Source organism: Haemorhous mexicanus, chromosome 6 (assembly GCF_027477595.1).
Source record: "Haemorhous mexicanus isolate bHaeMex1 chromosome 6, bHaeMex1.pri, whole genome shotgun sequence".
In the NCBI taxonomy this organism is placed as follows: domain Eukaryota; kingdom Metazoa; phylum Chordata; class Aves; order Passeriformes; family Fringillidae; genus Haemorhous; species Haemorhous mexicanus.
Window position 1 is genome coordinate 11,966,122 of NC_082346.1, and position 19,739 is coordinate 11,985,860.

Consider the following 19,739-nt stretch of genomic DNA (forward strand, 5'->3'; position numbering starts at 1 on the left):
GACGGTGAGAGACACGGGCCCAGTGCTGGGGGTGCCAGCGGCCGCTCACCCCTTGAGGGTCGGTGTCTCCACCCATGTCTGCGTCCTCACGGCAGTCCTTGTCTCCACGGCGCTGCACGACACGGGCCGCGCCGGCTCCGTCCCCGTGGCAGCCGCCCCAGGCCCCGGTAAGTGGGCCCCGCCATGTCCGGCCCCGCTTTCCCGTCGCCATGGCAACAGGGCGTCGCATCGGAAGTGGCGTAAGGGGCAAACCGGAAGTGGCTGCTGGGGCGGAAGCGGCGGCGCGATGGCGGCGGCGACAGCGGGGAGCGGGGCCGGGAGCGGAGCTGCAGGCAGCCCCGAGGCCACTGGCGGGAGCACCGGGGGCGGCGGGTGGCGGCGTCCCCACGGGCCGCTCCAGCGCTACTATGGCCCGTCCACTGCCGAGGCGGCCGAGGCGCCCCCGGACCCCACCGACATCAACGGGCCCCACTTCGACCCGGAGGTGTTCATGACCAAGGTGGGCACGGAGACCCCTTCCGCGGGCACCCCCGCCTTGGCGAGGGCTCCGAGGGGCCCCGTCGCGAGGGATCTCGATGGGTGGCCCCGACTCTGGCAGGGGAGAACCGCAGGGTCCCCAGGATCCTGAGGGGATCCCAGAAAGGGCCTTCGAGCACCTTATGGATGTGCTTCCCTGCGGACACTGATTCCTTGCGGGAATGGTGCTGAGGTGCTCGGCAGCAGCTGGATCGGGGCAGTTAGCGCTGCGCGGGTGGCAGCCCTGGAGGGCAGGGGAGGCTCCTGGGGAACGCTTCTGTATCCCGGGAGGAATCCAGAGGGGGCGGTCAGGGATCCTGCAGGGCAGGGGAGGCTCATGGGGAACAACACTTCCATATCCCAGGAGGAATCCAGGGGGAACAGTCAGGGATCCTGCAGGGCAGGGGAAGGTCTCAGATGTACTATGGAGGACAGTTGATCTCACTTAGGGGGCTCCAAAGGTGGCAGTGGAGGGAACCAGGGGCAGATGTGCATCCCTTGTCCCCTCAGGTGCGTAGCGAGTGTCCCCTGGGGCAGCTCCTGGCCCGCGAGGCCGCGCTGAGCAGGGAGATCCGCGCCCTGGACAGCGACATGCAGACCCTGCTCTACGAGAACTACAACAAGTTCATCTCTGCCACTGGTGAGCTGTTCCCTCTGGAGCCCACTGATGGAGCAATGGGAAATGGGGATTTGGGGATGCTCACTCTGGAGCTTACTGATGGAGCAATGGGAAATGGGAGTTTGGGGGTGTTCCCTCTGGCAGCACTGGGAAGCTGCCCTGGGGCGTGTGGTGGTTCACTCTGGAGATCAGTGACCTGCAGTAACCAGCCTTCTGTGGGGGGTTATGGCTGTGGTGTGTTAATCCTGGGTGGGCTGGGGGGGTCCTGGGCAGCCGAGGGATGTGGCACTTGGCTCGTGTCCCCCAGACACCATCCGGAAGATGAAGGTGGATTTCCGGCACATGGAGGCGGAGATGGACGATCTGGCGGCCAACATGGCGGCCATCAGCGCCTCGAGCGCCCGCGTCAGCGCCGCACTGCAGGACCGGCACCGCCGCGGCGCCCAGCTGGCCGGTACGGAGCGGGGCCATCCGGGGGCACATCCAGGGAGATTTATTGGGGTGAATCATGTGGGGCAGAGGGGCAGATCTGTGGGGTGGCTGTCCCCCATAGGGGGGGATACAGCAGATGGTCCCACTGCCTTGTCTCATCCCGCTCCCGGTGTGTCCCCCCCGCTGACGCTGTGTCCCTGCAGGGGTGCAGGCGCTGCTGCGGAAGCTGCAGGCGCTGGTGGAGGTGCCAGGGCGGCTGCGGCGCTGGGCGGGGACGGAGCCAGCGCGGGCCCTGCGCTGCCACGCCCGTGCCCGCGCCGTGCTGCGCCACTACCGGCACCTGCCCTCCTTCCGCGCCATCGAGGACGAGAGCCACGCCATCATGGCCGAGCTGGCCCAGCGCCTCCGCACACGCCTCCGGTGCGTTCACTGCAGCCTGCTGCTGGCAGCGCTGGGAAATGCGGGTTTGGGGCTGCTCACTCCGGAGCCTGCTGATCACTCCTGTTGTTTATTCCCTGTTTTTTGCCATGCCACTCCCGGCCACCAGGGAAGAAACACTGGACCCCAAGGAACTCACCGAGTGTGTGGAGATGCTGCTGCAGCTGGAGGAGCCGGCCGAGGAGCTGAGTGAGGAGTTCCTGAGCCAGGCGGGCACACGCCTCGAGGCTGAGCTGGCAGCGCTGGAGGCCGAGCTGCCCGCGACCGACCCCTCGGGCACGGCCACCACGCCGCCGCCGCCCGCCTCCGACATCCTGGACTTCGTGGACCGCGGCAGCTCGGCCTTCGTGGGCACGCTGTGCCAGCTGGCCGGCTCGTACCGCGCGCTGTTCGGCGGGGACACGGGGCGTCTGGAGCCCTTCGCCGCCGCGCTGGCCACCCGCTACTTCGCACTGCTGGAGCGGCGGCTGGCGCTGGAGCGCGGCCTGGGCGACACTTCCCTGCTGGTGCGGGCGCTCGACCGCTTCCACCGCCGGCTGCGCGCACTGCTCGAGCTGCTGCCCACCGGCGCCGACGCTGCTGCCGCACTGGTGGCCCGGGCCGCCCGCGAGCGCGTCGACCGCTACCTGCGCGCCCTGCAGACCTTCTTCCTGGGCTGCCTGGGTGACGTGCGCCAGGCGCTGGCTGCCCCTCGGCCCCCTGGCAAAGAGGGGCCCGGCCTGCCCGACCTGCTGGCCACGCTGGCCGCCTCCGTGCTGGGCCAGCTCAAGGCCGTGCTGGCCTACGTGCAGCTCTTCACCGCCAGGGATGTTGCCTTTGCCAGCCTGCCCTACTTCAAGGTGGGGTAACACAGGATGGGGCACTTTGGGGAGACGGGCTGAGGGGGCTAGGGGCATTTTTGGGGTCACTGGAGCAATCTGTGGGTGGCACAGGGCAGGTTGGGGGTTATACAGAGTAGTTTGGAGCCCATACAGGACAGTTTTGGGGTGTGACCCGCCCCCCCATTTGTGGCACAGGGGGAGTTCTGTGTGACAGCAGTGCGTGAGGGACTGGTGGTGGCCTTTGTGCGCTGGCTGTGCCGCACTGCCCGTGGCTTTGCTGATGGCCCTGCTGAGCGAGGAGCTCCTGCTGCCCCCCCGGCCCTGCTGCTGCTCCTCGCCCGTCTCTGCCTGGACTACGAGAACTCCACCATCAGCTACATTCTCACCCTCACTGATGAGCAGTTCCCGCCCCAGGTGAGCCTCTAAATGGCCCTAAGGGGATCCTGCATGTCCCTGAGGGATCTTCAGGGGGGTTCTGCATGGCCTCAAGAGCCCCTGTAGCCCCAAGGACCTGTAAGAGGGGCAGTGATGCTGCTTCAGGCAGTCTCCCACCAGTCCCTGTGCCCCAAGGACGTCAGGTGTAGAGTCACACGGAGGGGACGCATCTCCATGTGCCTCCACGCCCCTCCCGTTCCCAGCGGTAACAGTGCAGCAGAGGAGGCGTGGGGCTGATCCTGCTTATGTGTGTGTCCCCAGGACTCGGGGCCGGCGGTGACACCGGGGTCAGCGCTGTGTGCAGAGGCACGGGCAGCAGCGCAGCGGCTGCTGGACCACTACGTGCAGGTGCAGGGCGCGGCCGTGGCGCAGATGCTGCGCAAGAGCGTCGAGACGCGCGACTGGCTGGGCACTGTCGAGCCGCGCAACGTGCGCGCCGTCATGAAGCGCGTGGTGGAGGACATCACCGCCATCGACGTGCAGGTTGGCTGACACCCGGGCTGAGGGGGTTGCCCAAGGTCCCTGTGTGGCCCTTCAGGGATTCTGGAAGGGTGTGGGAGGCTCACAAAGACTTTGAGGGATGCTGGGTGCTTTTGGGGGGGTCCCAGGAGAGGGTTGTGGATGCTGAGGGTGTGGTGCCACCCACAGGTGGGACAGCTGTTCGAGGAGGGGGTGAGGCGGGCACAGAGCAGTGATTCCAGCCGGCGCGCCTTCTCTGTCTACAGCAGCTCGCGGGCACCCGGCCGCTATGCCCCCAGCTACACCCCCAGGTCAGCCCCACCACCCCTGGGTCACCCTGGCACCCCTGGGCTCCCTGTGTCACTGCGGGGGCCACCTGGGCACCCCTGGGCTCCCTGTCACTCCTTGAGTAGCTACTGCATCTCCCCTGTCACCTTCTTCACGATCCCAGACTGTCCCAGGCTCTCTTGACAGTCCTTAGCTGTCCCCATATCCCCAGAGTGTCCTAATGAGAATCCTTGTTTGTCCCAACAATCCCTGTCTTTACAATTGTCCCAGAATCCCCTGGTGATTCCCATCATCCTTGTGTCCCTCAGTTGTCTTGTCCCTCCATGTCCTGGAACCATCCTCATATTCCCCTGCCTTTCTGTCCCCAAAAGCATCCCTGCATCCTCTGACCCTCTCCGTGGCCCCTAATGGTCCCTGTGTCCCTGTCCCCACATCCCTGGCTCTGTCAAATCCCTGACTGTCCTGTGTCCATGTCCTCAGTGCCCCCATGGACACCCACCTGCTCAGCAACATCCAGAAGCTTTTCTCTGAGCGCATTGACATCTTCAGCCCTGTTGAGTTCAACAAGGTGAGGTCATGGGCACCACCATGTCCCTAAACATCCCCAGAGGTCCTAAACTGCCCACCTTCCCACTGGCACATGTCCCTGGTGTCAGGGCTCAGGGAGTCGCTGGGAGCTGATGTCCAGGACAAGGATACCCTGCCCTAGGACTATGAGGGGAGGAGTGGGATCACTGTGGGATCACTGTGGGATCAGTGCAGCAGCCAGGCCAAGGCTGTCCATGTGCCACATGTCCCAATGCTCAGGAGTTCCCTGGGGAGTGACAGTCAGGACAAGGGTCCCCACAGCCCATGTGGACACCATCCCTGCGCCCATGTGCCACGTGTCCCTGCTGTCCCCTCCCACAGGTGTCAGTGCTGACGGGGATCATCAAGATCAGCCTGAAGACGCTGCTGGAGTGCGTGCGGCTGCGCACGCTGGGGCGCTTCGGGCTGCAGCAGGTGCAGGTGGACGGGCACTACCTGCAGCTCTACCTGTGGCGCTTCGCCTCCGACGAGCGCGTGGTGCAGGGGCTGCTGGACGAGGTGGCCGCCAGCGCCGCCCACCGCTGCCTCGACCCCGTCCCCATGGAGCACAGCGTGGTGGAGCTCATCTGCGAGCGCGGGTAGGATAAGGGACAGGGCCGTGCCACACCTGGGGCCTGTTACACCTCTGGGGACACACCTGGGCCCTCTGAGTCCCCGCACATCCATGAGGGCGCTCTGTGTGTCCTTCCCAGCATGAGGACACCTTGTCCTCATAAGGATGTCCTTGTCACACCATGTTGTTCAAACCCCCCCTTCCCCATTGCTTCCCCAGCCCAGTGACACAGTGTCATCCCCCCACCTTAGTGACATCGCCTCATGCCTGGAGACAGCCCCTTTGTCACTAATAAATTATGTGTGAGTTGAATTGGGTGCTGTGTCCCTGTCTGTGCCTGGGGGGTGGGAGCTGGCCCTGCACACAGTGGGGTCCCACCTGCAGGTGGGCTGACAGCACAGGACAGGGGCTGGGCACTGAGCGATGTCTCCAATTGACCCACAGCCATGAGGTCCCCAAACCTTAAAAATCAACCTCCAAAAATCAGCCTTAAAAATCAAAAGCTTCCGTGGATGCTACAAAGTGCTGGAGAACCCCTAGGGGCTAAGATCTTCCATCGGAGATCAGAAGCTCTCCCCAGAGAGGACATTCTTGCCTCAAGGAATCAGCACAACGGAGACAGACTCCAAACCCTCAACTTCTGTAACAAAAAGCTGAGAGGAGCCCAGAGATGATTAAACTCACTTTATCCAACAGTGTTTGGCCAACTCAGAAGCTTTTGTACAAGAAGTCGCGGTTGCACGGATACAGACCTGGATGCACAGGACAGCCAACGGAAACACAGGCACTCCATGGGTACAGACAGCAATAGCCAGACCTGGATCTACACAGCAACCCCAGCAGCACAGACACTCCACAGATACAGATCTGCACGTACAAAGCAGCCCCAGCATACAGACACCAGTGTATTTAAATACAAAACCTTTTGTATTTAATTTAAAAACAAAATTTAATATTTTGTTTCTTTTGAAGAACATCTGCTGGCAAACAGCACGTTGGCTACAGACACAGACAGGATCATGTCCCCTCACACAAAGCACAGTATCTACAGGGGTTTTACAGGGCTGGGCTGGGTGCAGAAGGAATGACTAAACCACCACGGACTCCTGGAATGGGAAGGCTGAGCTGGAATTTTTGGTTCAATGAAATTGGGATGGCCAGAGTCCGGTTAGCAGTGGCTTACTGAACAGGAAGTGCTAAACAGGCCGAGACAACGAGCTGATGCTGAGCCACAGCCAAGGGTGAACAAGAGGGATTAAGGTTAAAAACATCCTCTCAAATCCCATCTGGCCTCACAGATGGAATTTCACTGAGAAACAAAAAAAATCTGCCAAAACCCTTGCAGAGTTTCTCCTATCAAGGCCTAGAGCTGGCTCACACACTTGCAGGTCCTCGGGGACATGGTCACACCTTGGTCACATCTCTCCACAGCTGGCAGAACGTCACTGAGACCCTCATGATGTTCCTGCCCCAGCTGTGCCAACGTCGGCCGTGCCCAGCTGCTGGACATCACCACACAGGTGGGAACAGAGCAACGAATCCCTTTGGGATTGCAGGAGATGAAGAGCACACCTGGGAACACCTTCCTGAGAAGAGCAGTGGAGTAGGCCGGACTGTGCCCTGGTGCAGTGGTCCCTGGCTGTCACTGGCCTCGAGAGTAGCACAGACGTACAACCGAGGAATGGCAGGGCCTGCCAGGCCTGTGTGACACAGAGGGGGCATCCCACAGCTTCAGGTGACAGCGCTCACCCGCTGAAGATCTGAGTCCATGCCAGCTCCAAGCTAAGGGTACAAGAGAGGCACTTCCCAGGACAGCACCTCGTGGCTTGGCCTGACAGAAACCAGCCCCGCAAACCGAGGCGCGGGAACCCAGGAAAAGCTGCCATTTATCCAATGCTAGAACCTAAATACTTAAAGTGAAGAGTGACTCCTTCCTCACCTGGAGACAGGAAGGCACACCTGCTGCACACCTGGGCTCACCTCAGGGCTTCTTGAGGCCGCAGGGCAGCCCCAGGGCCGGCTTGGCCGCCATGGTGGGCGGGGAGTGCCACACGGCTGAGCTCGTGCGCTTGAAGTAGCGGGGTTTGTTCTTGTAGAAGATGTCCTCCAGCTTGGGGCTGGGGATGGCCCCGAACAGCGCGTCCACGTCAGGGGGGTTGTAGTACTGCCGGATCACAGCCTGGCTGAGCAGATTCCCTGCAGGAAGAGATGAGGCTTGCGTTAATTTTGTTAATTGGGATTGCTGTGTAGGCTGTTGTATGCAGCGTGTCCCCACTCTGCTCATCTCTCACCACCCCCAAGGCAGCTTAGCAGTGTATTTGTCCCCCATCACGTTGTGACAAGATCCCCAAGGGGTGGAGGAGCCCCTGATTCCCCATAGAATCATGGAATGGTTTGGGTTGGAAGGGATTTTAAAACTCATCTAAGTTCCAACACCTGCCATGGGCAGGGACACCTTCCACTAGACCAGGTTGCTCCAAGCCCCTGTCCAGTCTTGGACACAGCAGTACTCTTTTCATGCTGGAGTACTTTAATCTCCTCCAGATAGGAGGAGATGGGCAAAACTCCACAGCAGCTCCCACAGTCTGCTGGGGGTCCTGGACACAAACATTCCCCCCCCCCCCCACATACCAGTGGCCCAGGCAGGGACAGGCTTGCGTGGCTGGCTCTCGTCATCTGTCGAGTCATCGCTGTTCAGGTCCATCCCGTAGTCGTTGGAGCTTGTCAAAGGCACCTTGAGTTCCTTCCTGCTCTGTGGAGTCATCTCATACGAGTTGCAGGCAGGGGAATTCTAGAAGGGAAATACATTCCACAGGTGTTGGATGCAGCAGCATCGTCAGGCTCCAAGCTACAGCAGGACCAGCTGGTCCCCACCTCCTGCTCTGTCACCTCATAGTAAACCCTGAGTCTGGCAGGTCTCAAGTTTGGACCCAAGAGCTTGACCCAAGTTCCAAAGCTGTGACCCAATGATGGTTGTGCACGGCCTTCTCCTGTTTAATTAGGTTGATTAATTTGCCATCTGTGGCATGAGCACACAGCAGTAGATGAATCTAATGGGTCTAATAGAACAGAGCTCCACTCCAGCCAAGCCAAGGTTAACTGGAGGTTTTATGTCGCTGGAACAGAGTCACATGCTCTAAACATTCTGCAACCCAATTTCTGGGCTTGATTAATGATATAAAACTGCTATTTGCTGTACAGAGAACCTGCCCATCAGCTCAGCCAAATTGAGCTCACATTAATGGGAGCTGCATGGGCAGAAAATGTAAGGGTAGGAGAAAACCTTCAATGGCAAATTTCAGGTTTTTTCAACTGGAAATTTTCAGCAGAAATTCTATTTTCAACCTGTAAATGAGTCTCTGGAGAGTTGGACAGTTGTCCTTCCCCACCAAAGACCCCCTTCATGGCCTTGTGTCCAGTGACATTAACTCCCACCCACTGGTCCTGCACTTTAAGATTAAGATTCTGAGCATTGCAAGGAGACAAGAGCCTCCTGTTTGTTGACAATGTCCAGGATATGAACACACACCTGCAGGAGTCTCCCGAGCCAAACCACCATTCCTAATGGCTCTGCTGCCACCTTGTGGCTGTTTCCAAATTTGACCCGAAATAAAACTGGGCACTTTCTGCCCCTGAGGTCCTTCCGGTATTTAAGAGGCATTTAAGACAGCTCCAACAGTTGCTGTCTTACCCACAGCCAGGAATCCTCTCCAATCCCTCCTGCTTCCCCTTCCCTCTGTCATTGAAATATGCACAGAATCAACCCTAGATAACCAGGATTTAAAGAATTCCTGTGTAATTGAAAACGCAGATAAAAGCAGAGGGTGGAACTGCCTGAGGCAAGAGTGGGTCAGTGCTGGGACTAAACTCTGCTGTCACCCCTAAGGACTGATCCCGTTACCTCCTTGTTCTCCTGGAGTGGTGCCCGGGCATTGTCTTTGGCCTTTTGCTCCTCTGACAGTTTCTTCTGCTCTTCCTCCTGCCTCTTCTTCTCCACCAGCATCTGCTGCTCCCTCTGCCAAGCGACACCCACGGGATTGCCCTTAGGGACTGCGCTGCCAACCCAGCCATGCATCTTTGTGGTAGGCAAAATATTCCAGCACCTCATTATAGCTGTTCCTCATGCTGCTGAGCAGCACTTGGGACATGGTGCAGCTTCCTCAGAAAGGCAAACACACTGACCCCCATGCCAGAGCATCACCTGCCTTTCCCTGACAAAGCCAGGGCTCCCACCTTGGAAAACTTGCTGCTGACTTTATCTTGGGGCTATAAAAGCCAGAAACCAGCTGACCACTTGCAGAAGTCTGTGCTACTGATCTTGGCCTCCTTCTAGACCAGTAAACAGTATTTTTAGAGGCCAAGTCTCCCCATGGCACCATAACCGTGCCACACAGCTCTGACTTCCTGCTCAGAAGTGCCCCAGTAGATCTTCAGGGCTCCCCCCAGAATCCCAGCTGAGCTGCTGCAACAGCAACAGCTGCTGAGGCCAGACTGTGTGGCTCTATCCCTTCCCAAAAATCAATAACTTACCTCCTTCTTCTCCATCTCCATCCGGAGCCGCTCCTTAGCAGACGCTTCTTCCTTCTGCAGGCGGGCAGCCCTCTCCTGCTGCTCCCGGAGCCTGGGAACCACAGCACAGGCCCTCACTCCCAGAGCCACACCAGGGCCCTCCCTCACTCACAGCTCTTCAGGCACTCCCCACCATACTCCTGACATCCCTGAGCCCAGAGTTCCTCCTTGGCAGCTCAGCACCAGCCCAGAGCTGTGCTGCCAGGTCACTGCAGCTCCCCGCTGCTCCACCCTGCCACTCCTGCCCTCTGCTCTGGCTGTGTTTCAACGCCACCCCCGACTTTGGTACATAAATGAGGATTTTGCCTTACTTTTCTGCCTGGATCCGCTCCTGCTCCCTCTTCCTCTCCAGTTCTCTCTCTGCAGCCAGCTGCCTCTCCCGCTCCAGTTCTGCCTGCCTCTGCTCAGCGATCTTCCGGGCACGCTCCTGCTCCTCTTCCTTCTTCCTCTGCATCAGCTCCCTGCGCCGCCGTTCCTCCTCCTCCTGTAAGCCCAGGCAGGAGTCACTCACCTGACAGGAGCAGGCTCCAGGGGAAGCACTAGGAACCCCTCACTTGACCCAAATCCCCATCGCTACATGGCAGGGAAACATCCTGAGGGTAAATTTCCAGTGGCCCAGGCAGGTGGATCCCCTGTCCAGCTCTGCCCATGGGACAGAACAGCCCCCCCCCCCACACACACCTGCTGCAGAGCTCTTTGTCTCCTGACCTCCTCCTCTTGTCTGCGCCGGGCCTCAGCTTCCTCCATCTTCCTTGCAGCCACTCTCTTCTTGATCTTCTCCTCTGCCAGCCTTTCTTCCCGCACCTGGAGCACACACAGACCCAGTCTCAGGTAGGACAGCACAGCAGGACCCCTCACAGGGCAAACCCTCCCTCCTTTTCCCTCAGCAACCAAGAGGGCCTGTGCACTGTTTTAAAAAGGTCATATTTAGGGCAATGACCTTATAGTGCATCTTCCCAGGAAGAGCTGACTCCATCCTGGGGTTTATACATCCAGTTCCACAAAGCCATTGGAATATAACCTCAGAGCAATGCAATCAGACAGGCAGCTGGGGATAATTAAAGCAGACAAATGACCACTAGGCCCCTGCACAAATTGCCTGGAAGTCTGGGATCTGAGGAAGGCTCTGGAGGAAGGATGGTTGCTTTCCCCTGTCCAGCTAGCTATTAGTCAGCTGGGAAAAGCAGCAAATAAAACCTTGGGGCCATTAGGCCACCTTTATCTACTGCAAGTCCTTCTCCCATCTACCAGAGCATTAATAAAGCCCATTTAGATTTCTGATTATGGAAAAACAGGAGTTCAGCTGCCATTTGCTGTACTCAGAGAAAGGCTGTCCCTAGGATCAGCAAGGCTCTGGAAAGTTCTTTATTTAACTACTCTTTGGTTCAGCCTCTAGAATCCAAGCAGCCCCCACGCCCCTCTTTCCAGAGAGCACATTTCTGTGGTGCCAACTGCCTCAGTGGCTACTGATTGTCCCAAATAAGCTCTGCAGGGGCTGTACCTTCTCGGTCTTCTCATCAAACAGCGCAATCTTCTGCTCAATCCTCCTCTTCCTCTCCTTCTCCATCTCCTCCGCCCGCTCCCGGGCTTGCAGCACCTTGCGCAGGCGTTCCTCGCGCTTCCTGAGGACACAGCCCGGCTCACCATCGTGTTCCAGCCAGGTGAGCTCCCCCCAGCTCAGCACAAGCCCAAAGAGACACAGCAGGAAATTCAATGGCCCAAATTCCTCATTCATTTAAATACCAGCCATGTTTAAACTCTCTCAGAAAGTGGGGACTCAAGATAAAAAGCTGCACCAGTGGGCAGCAAGGACAATCAATGCTTTGTATCAGCATTCCAGGGATACCCCAAGAACAAACACTGCCTGTATTCACAGGAGTTTCTGCTGCTTGCACAGTTCCTGCAAGATAAAACACCTGGACACAAGAACCTACAGGTAGCCAAGAGCAGTGTGACAACATCTACTCACAGCTTCGCCTCTCCGAGTCGCCGTTTCTTCTCCTCCTCCACCTTTTGCCTTCTCAGCTGCTCAGCTTCTTGCTTCTTCCGCAGAGTCTCCAGCTTCTGCCTCTCCTTCTCCTGAGGGGAATTGAATGTCATTGTACCCACTGGCCAGAGCTCTTTCCCACCTCAGCTGCTTTGGGCAAGGGCCCAGAGGTGACAGTGAGAAGCTGCAGGCAGGAATATGGAATGGTGACAGCCCTGGAGCAGAGTTTAGGCAGCCTGTGACCTGGTCATGAATGGACATGTGCAAGGAAAACACTGATGTGAATCTCAGGGAGCAAGAGGAGAGGCTGGAGTGTTGAAACAGAAGCATCAGCTCAGGAAGCCCAGGCAGCATCCTCAGGGACTGCAGGCAGGCAGCCCTGTGCTTTCTTTTGGTGCAAAGGAGCCACCAAGCAGCGCTAATGCCTGGCACAGCTCCCGCTCCCTGCGGCGAGCGCGGGGACAGATGGTGCTCCAGGAAACACCTTGAGCTCCCGCTGGCGCCTGCGCCTCCCACCGGGCTCGCTCTGGGGGTGAACCACGAGCACGCCCAGAGCTCCCAGCCTGCTCCGGCACACAGCCAGATCCATGTGCCAGCCAGAATCGGGGCTTTCTCCTCCTTCTCCTGACCCAGCCTAAGCACACTGTCAGCCAGGAGCAAGATCCAGCCACCACTACAACCACAGCAAATGGACTGACATCAACCCACTCTGTGCCAAAGCAGGCCTGGTCTCAGCACAAACCCACAGATCAGCACGGGCATTATCCATGGGAATCCTTACACTGGGCTCCATGCTGTAAATGCTTGGTGCTGTCAGCATCCAAACTGGTTAATATAGAACTAACAATTATATCTTATTGCTCTGCTGCTATTTAGTTATGTTTAGCTCCCACATGGAAAATCTCCCGAGGGGGAGCTGCCTGCACTGGAATGAAACCTAAATCATTCCACGAACTGACAGCAGCAGAGGAAGCACTCTCTAGCCACAAGACTCTTCTCATCCTATTAACTCCTCTGTAGTACTGACACTAACATCAGCAGGGGCCCAGCGAGATTGAAGCTGGAATCTTTCACTGCTTCCCAGTGGCCTTCCCTGACCTGCTGGAGCACAGCCAGCCTCTGAGCAGAGCTCTAGGAAGCTCTGCCATTATTAGGCCAGTAGATGCAGGAATACCAATTCCTGCATACTGCCCCCCTCTTTCTCCCTCTCAGCTCTCCTGCAAGGGGAAATTAGCTCCAGAGCTGCCTACTTCGCAGGTGAGTTGTTGGGTATCAGGAATATGAGCAATTCCTGCTTGGCACACAGCTTCCAGCCTGGCTCTGAGTGAATCCAGGAAGCTACACCTTTGTCTAGAACCAGCTCTCAAATCCCTCCCTCCCAAACTGCTCCTGGCTTGGAAAACCAGGGCCTTGGAAAGCTCCCTAGGGTAGTGCAGGAGCACCTGCCTGCAGCCAGCCAAGGTGTGCTGCTGGTCCCAAACAGGATCCATCAGTGATACTGATGCCTGCTCAATCTGGACACCAGCAGTTGTCTCACTGGCCCCACATCCAGAATAGCCTGATGTTTTCTCTTGCCCCAAGGGTTTGGAAAATCTCCAAAGTTTGAATTTAAGAGGTATTTGCTTAATCTCACTCATGAGAGAAGTCCTAGAAAGGAGACCTGGGATCAGGCCAGACCTTAGAAAAGGAGACCTGGCTTCAGTTATCAATACAACTCAACATTTACAATCCACTCAATTTCTGTTTTGCAGTTTTCATCTCTGACTGTTATTGCCAATAGTACAGGGGAATGATGCAGGAATAAAGCTTGGAGTTCAAACTGAAATTCTTCAGTAAGATGATTAACCACAATTTTATTTATTTAAGTGTAAACAGACCACTTCAAATTACTCCGTTTCAAATGGGTTGCAAAGCTCCTCTCATAGCTGTCCTTTAAATTAGGCACTAAATGAAACCACCAAGTACTGGCTTAGAGCAGAGCCTCCTCTTACCTTGGGATCAGCCTGGAGAGGGGTGTTGTACCTGATGAAGGATTTTATGACTCCATTCCTCCCGACAGAGCTCGGTGTCATGAGGAGCTGGTTCTTCTGCACCGTGTGCAGGAACGTTTTGAACGGGCGCACCACCTGTGGGAGGAACAGCAAATTGTGAGTGGGACTGGGTAAAAATGGGTCTTGGTGAGGCATTCCAGGGTTACAAGGATCTCACCTTGCTGGCTGGGAGGACTGGGGATGGGGTCTTCTTCCTGAGAGGAGACAGCCCTCCCTCCTCTGCCTGCTGGTGGTCGTAGCGCTCATCCACGGCTCTCTTGTAGCTCGGCTTCCTCCTGTGAGACAGCACAGGCCATCACACTGGGCAAATCCTCCTCGTGCCTCCAAGTCAGGGCTGGAAAGGGCCATGAACTATCCTGGGCTTGAGAGAGATTCCAGTGTGGGCAGGCCCTGGCACAGGTTGCCCAGGGAAGCTGTGGCTACCCCATGCCTGGAAGTGTCCATGGCCAGATTGGTTGAGGCTGGAGCAACCTGGGATAGTTGAAGGTGTCCCTGCCTAGGGCAGGGGGTGGCACTGGATGGGCTTTAATGTCTCCTCCAACCCAAATCAGTCTGTGATTCCAAGATCATGCATGCACAGTTAGCCAATAAATGAAATCCTAATGCAATAGAAAATAAAAATTAAATCATAGAATCATGAAGGCAAGGAAAACTTAATTGCCAAAGCTTCACAAACACTGAGGCCAGTAAACAACGTCCCAGCACTGAACCTGTTTGGAACATGACCACAGCCTGCCCAAGACACTTCCAACCATGACATACCTGGCACTCTGGGGTGGCTCCAGGCTCCCCCCATTCTTATTTAAGTTGTTTTCTGAAAGAGAACAGTTACACAGTAAGTTCTAGCAGGAAAAATCCCCCCAACACAGGTTTGACAGCAGAGAAGGGATGTAGCAGCTCACTGAACAGCAAAACCACCTGCTTGAGTGGGCACAGCAGGACCTGGCTCACATGGCACTGCTCCCACCTGGAAACTCCAGACAAAGCAGAGCTGCCCAAAGCTGTCTGAGTTCTGCACAGCTTCAGCAACAGAGCTCAACTGGGCCTCCCACAACCCTCCAGCCTCATTACAACCATCTCCATGTGCTTGCCAGGATGGAAATAACTCCAGCACAGAGTTTTCTCACTGCTAATTGTCTGAAACAAATCCCTGCTCATCAAAGATTAATTAATCTTTCAAACTGAGCTCTCAAATTAACCAGTCGATCTTTCCAGCTTCCCAGCCAGCCTCCCAAAATGAGAACTTCCCAAAGTGCTGCCCCCAAACCCTCTGGAATTACCACTGCTGTTCTGCTCCTGGGGCTGCCCATGTTTGCTGACTGTGTGGGAGCGAAGGGACATCCGAGGGTTTTGGGATTCCTGTGGGAACAGCAAAGGGGTTTCAGGACAATCACACATGGAAACTGTTCTGGTTGAGATCATGGGGTGGTTCAGACACGGGTATGGACAGCGGCGCTACCAGGGAATGCCAAACCAGCTCTTGGCAAAGCCCTGGATGCTGTATCACCAGGAGAGGCAGAGACATTAACACGAGCATCTACGCTGCTTAAGCTCAACCAGCTCATCAACTATTAAGGCCAGGAGCCTTCCAAGCTGTAAATCTGTGCTGCTGGAGCTCTGGCCAGAGCCAGCATGCCCATTTCCCTGAGCAGGGATGAGTGGGGAGCCTGGAGACAGCAGGCAAATGGCTCATTTCCATGATTTATCTGTTTGTTATGGGATACCCATCACTGCTCTGCCTCTGCACTTAGGCTCTGCTGGGATAATGGGTTGTGGTTCTGGAATTGCTCTCTCCTAGCAGCACCAGCATTACCTCCTGGTCAGCACTTCACAGTGCTGCACTGGGAAGAGAAGAAAAGGGACTGATGGAGAATTCATCCTCCCCAACTGCTTCTGCAGGGCCTAGGAAAACTGACTTTTTTTGAGTTTCTGCACACCTGTAACAGTTCTCCTTGTTTTCAGGTCACTGCTCTGCTCCATTAATTCAGGCTCTGCTCATTGAAATTTATTCTGGACAAAACACTGACATGATCCCAGGATTACTTCCTCAGTGAGGATTGTAGAGGGAAAGGTGTTGACCTCAACAATATTCACAAATTTCCATGTGTGTCCAAACTGACAAGTGTTGAATTACCTGCAGGACTGACCAAAAGGTCAAAAGAAGCTTTAAAAATACAGTGTGCAAACCATGACACCAGCTGAACCAAACTTTCCTGAACTATAAGTTTCTTTTATCTGTAAAGATTGGGACTGAATCTTCACACAATGATCTCTAGCAAGAGGTTAAGAAGGAAGAGCCAAGCAGGACTCAGCCCTGAGGGCAGGCTCAGGGTGGTGTGTGACAATTTCAACAGATTTAGGAAAATGACAGAGGAAAGTCAGAGAATCTTGGCAAGCATCCAAGCCTGTAACACCCTTCTGACAGAACACCTGCACCCAAAGCCATGGGTCACATGTGCTCATTTCCCAAGGAAAACTTTGCTGGTTTTGGTTTTGCTGGTTCTGAAATGTTGAGATTAAGACTTTCCCTAGTCTGAGTACCAGAACCAGAGAGGCTCGGATGGGCTCATGCACCTCTAAGCCAGATGCTCTGTGCCTTCCTCACTCAGTGCCATGGGGACAGGTTACAAAATCTGACAATCCACAGCAAGAGCTCCCAAATTTCCCAATAAGGTGTAATTCCACACATTTTTCTCCCAAATCCACACAGGCACAAATGCTTTTAATCCCTATCCAAGTCTTACCAGCTTGGAGGGGGTGGAGGGTCCAGGAGGAGGCCTAGAAAAAAAAGAAAGACAAAAGGGGCTGTGCTTAGCAAAACAGAGGAAACTGGGAAGCCACTTGGATTTTACACCAAGAATGGCAGTGAAAAAGTCCTGCAAGCAGGGTAGTGAGGATAAACAAACAAGTAAATAACTGAGAGCATTCTCACCCAGTTTTGACAACGGTTTCTTCATCCTCTGGCACACTTATGGAGCTGGAGGCTGTGGGAGAGGAAAAAACACACCTGAGCTGTAAGGCTGGGCTGCAGCCAAGGATCTGGAGGGACAAGGAGCTCCAGACATTACAGAAGGGTTTGTCCTGCCCTGGGGCAGGGTGGGGCACAGGAGCACACCCAGGAGGCACTGCAGGAACATGGCCAGCAGTTCCAGTGCAGGAAAGCAGTTTTCAATTATGGATGAGTTCAGGGTGATATTCCACGAGCTGGCATTAATGGGCCTGAAGTTTATCTGCAGGGACCTGACTGGACATCAACAGCAGTTAGAGCCAGCCTTATTTACAGTGGGAATGCTGCTTCCCAAGCCAGCATTCCAGCTGGCTCTGCTGCACTGAGCTCCGGAGCTCTGTCACAGCCAGAACCTGCCATGAATAACCATAGCCTGGTTGGGGTGGGAAGGGACCTTAAAGCTCATCCAGTCCCACCCCCTGCCTTGAACAGGGACACCTTGCACTAGCCCAGGTTGCTCCAAGCCCTGTTCAACCTGGCCTTGGACATTTCCAGGGGTAGGGCAGCCTCGAAATTCCCTTCTCAAACTCTAGAACCAGCAGCCAGATCCTGCTAAAGAGAAGGGAACTGGAGGGAATTTCACCTTGCAGGAAAGAGGAAGGGCTTTAGGAGAATCCATCACGCCTTTTGGCTCCCCAAATCCTTCTCAGCATTGCCAGCTGTCCCCACAGAAATGGGAAGACCAGCAGATCAGAGGAGCTGTGGCTGCCCCATCCCTGGAAACATCCAAGGCCAGGTTAGATGGGCCTTGGAGTGACCTGGGTAATCTTTAAGGTCCTTCCAACCCAAACCATCCTTAGATTCCAGGATTAACAACTTCTCACAGCAAATCAGCAATGACTAAAGCTACACCAAAATGGGGACACTGAGGCTGATCTCCCAGGTGATTTACAAGGCTGAATTCAGTTACCTGGGTTTCTATGCTCACAGGAGGCTCCAGAAAGCCAGGGAGGACTTCCATGAGGAGTTGCAGCCTGTCTAGCCCAGGAAGCTCAGCTACCACTCCCACACTGAAGACCCAGGAAGCAGAATCCCCCCCATGACACCCAAACTCACAATCCACAGAGCTGGAGGACACAAATCTCTTCTGAGTCGCCCTCTTCTTGCCCGCTGCCCTGGCGGTGGATGCCCGGATCATGCTCTCCCTCTTGCTGGCCAGGGAGTATTTCTCTGCCAGGGAGGTTCTGCGGCTCAGGGAGGGTTTCCCCATCAGGCTCCGGCGCACAGAGCGGCGGCTGAGCCTGGAGCCGGTCGGAGTCCCTGGGTTGCTCCTCAGGGGCTGGGAGGGCTCCTGAGCCTGGCTGTGATCCTGTGGGGAGCCATCCCCCTCCTTCAGTCCAGCCCCTGGGCTCAGGATGACGGTGACATTGGCTGCCCTGGCTGGCTGTGGCTCGGGCACGGCCTGGCTGGCCTCGGGAGTACAGGGCAGCACCAGCTCAGGGGCTGTGGGCACCAGCGGCGACTTGGGAGCACCATGTTCCTCGGGAGAGCCGTTCCCTGAGCTCATGGGGAGCAGCTCTGCAGGCTTTGCCCCGCTCCTCTGGAGAGACACTGCAGTACCAACATGGTCAGCTTGCACCCAGGGATCCTTCCCTGCTGCCTGCAGGGCAGTAGGGGTCTCAGGAACCACCTTGGAGCCTCTGGCAGAAGCTGCAGCCCGGGATCGTGTCACACGCAGTGGTGGAGAGTCTTCCTTGGCCTCGGCCCTGCTGAGTTCCAGGTTTTCTTTGTTCTTGAATCGCTGAGAAGACCGCACAGAAGGTCTGCTGCTGCCGTTCCTCCTCCTGGAGAGGCTGATCACAGGAACAGTGGGTGAGATAGGAACAGGAGTCGGGAACAGCCCCCAGTCCTTCCATGCACACACAGGCATGGAACCAAAATGCCTGGGTTGGCCCCAGGAGACACAGAGCTGCACAAAGCAGCTAACGCAGACAGCAATTAAGGGATACAATGGCTTTAAAGCAGAAAGATAATAGACAGAGACACGGGGACATAGAACCAGGCAACAATAAAAGCACTTCTCGTGAGAATGGAAATCCAACGTTTTTCAGCCGACAGTGCCCCAAACACAGGGTCTGACCAGACCTTTAACACCAGTGGGACGAAGGAAGGGGAGCTCCCCCTGGACAAAGCAGGGCATCGCGAGGACATGCTCTGCGGAGGGCATTGTTTCCCTGAACCCTTAGCAGCAGGTCTGTTCAGCCTCGCACGGGCTCCCTCCCTTCTCCAGGCCCCGAGGACACCCTCTGCGCTGCCCCTTTCCGCAGCCCACTCCGAACGGGGCCCCCCGATCCCCGCTCCCGCCGCCCCTCACCGCTTCCTGCCGGACTCCGGCTCTTCCTGTAAGGCCGATACCCTCTTCCTCCGCTGCCGTTTCTTCTGCGACGGTGTCTTGGGCATCAGCTCGAGCTCCTCGCTGTAGTTGCTAGAAAGGAAGGAGAGATCAAGGCGGGATCAGCGCGAAGGGCGGCCGGTAGGAGCCGGGGCCTAGCGGGGAGCGGGATGCGGGTACCTGACAAACATCTTGACCGCCTCCTCGTAGATCTCATCCAGCCACACCATATCGGTCTCGTCCACCTGCCGCAGGAACTGGGCCAGACGCCGGTCGCCCTCTGAGGGCAGCTCCATCGTCCGCGCCGCGACCGCCGCAGGCCCCATCGCCGCCGCGGCCGCCTTCGCCGCCATCGTTTCAGCGCCAACGGCCGCCCGCGCGCGGCACGCCGTTCAAACACGGCCCCGCCCCCCAGCACAGCCAATCACCGCTCGCCGCCCCCCCCACGGCCCCTCGTTCCCATTGGCTGCCAAGGAAAGGGCTCGCACTCGGCGCCGCTCTGCTAGCCCATCTCTATGCCCCTGGAGGACTCGGCTGAGGAGGCGGGGCTTAAGGAGGCGGGGCCACAGGCCGCTCTCTTTAATAGCTGAGGGTGACGGACGGGAAAATCAAGCAATAAAATCCCGGAGATTGAGAGGTGTGCT

At 56.6% G+C, this 19,739-nt stretch overlaps 2 protein-coding genes across 3 annotated transcripts; one reads left to right on the top strand and one right to left on the bottom strand.

Moving 5' to 3' along the window:
• Positions 1-265: 265 nt before the first annotated feature.
• VPS51 (VPS51 subunit of GARP complex) lies at positions 266-5,461 on the top strand. The gene is made up of 10 exons (XM_059848660.1): positions 266-499; positions 1,027-1,156; positions 1,443-1,589; positions 1,771-1,987; positions 2,115-2,844; positions 3,022-3,240; positions 3,523-3,744; positions 3,910-4,031; positions 4,489-4,576; positions 4,918-5,461. The coding sequence occupies exons 1-10, from the start codon at positions 287-289 to the stop codon at positions 5,176-5,178; spliced, it is 2,349 nt and encodes a 782-aa protein (XP_059704643.1). The 5' UTR covers positions 266-286; the 3' UTR covers positions 5,179-5,461.
• A 357-nt stretch (positions 5,462-5,818) lies between these two features.
• INCENP (inner centromere protein) lies at positions 5,819-19,480 on the bottom strand. Of its 2 annotated transcripts, XM_059848657.1 has the most exons (17): positions 19,276-19,480; positions 19,078-19,188; positions 17,820-18,556; positions 16,689-16,740; positions 16,501-16,534; positions 15,037-15,115; positions 14,519-14,570; positions 13,914-14,031; positions 13,697-13,831; positions 11,688-11,797; positions 11,220-11,340; positions 10,400-10,522; positions 10,030-10,202; positions 9,680-9,770; positions 9,051-9,164; positions 7,781-7,940; positions 5,819-7,345 (listed from the first exon to the last, which is right to left on the bottom strand). In XM_059848657.1, exons 1-17 carry the CDS (start codon positions 19,446-19,448, stop codon positions 7,131-7,133), a joined length of 2,598 nt encoding a protein of 865 aa, XP_059704640.1. In that variant the 5' UTR covers positions 19,449-19,480; the 3' UTR covers positions 5,819-7,130. The 2 variants fall into 2 exon arrangements, with proteins under 2 accessions (XP_059704640.1, XP_059704641.1); XM_059848658.1 differs by lacking the exon at positions 9,051-9,164.
• Between the last annotated feature and the right edge of the window lie 259 nt (positions 19,481-19,739).

What these genes read in the sequence shown, in the direction of transcription:
- VPS51 (XM_059848660.1), top strand. Translation starts at nt 287, where the DNA reads ATGGCGGCGGCGACAGCGGGGAGCGGGGCCGGGAGCGGAGCTGCAGGC. An exon ending in CCGCGGCGCCCAGCTGGCCG is followed by an intron (nt 1,590 to 1,770) that starts GTACGGAGCGGG and finishes GTGTCCCTGCAG; the next exon opens with GGGTGCAGGCGCTGCTGCGG. An exon ending in GCCCTGTTGAGTTCAACAAG is followed by an intron (nt 4,577 to 4,917) that starts GTGAGGTCATGG and finishes CCCCTCCCACAG; the next exon opens with GTGTCAGTGCTGACGGGGAT.
- INCENP (XM_059848657.1), bottom strand. Translation starts at nt 19,448, where the DNA reads ATGGCGGCGAAGGCGGCCGCGGCGGCGATGGGGCCTGCGGCGGTCGCG. An exon ending in GCGGTCAAGATGTTTGTCAG is followed by an intron (nt 19,189 to 19,275) that starts GTACCCGCATCC and finishes CTTCCTTTCTAG; the next exon opens with CAACTACAGCGAGGAGCTCG. An exon ending in CAGTCCTCCCAGCCAGCAAG is followed by an intron (nt 13,832 to 13,913) that starts GTGAGATCCTTG and finishes TTCCTCCCACAG; the next exon opens with GTGGTGCGCCCGTTCAAAAC.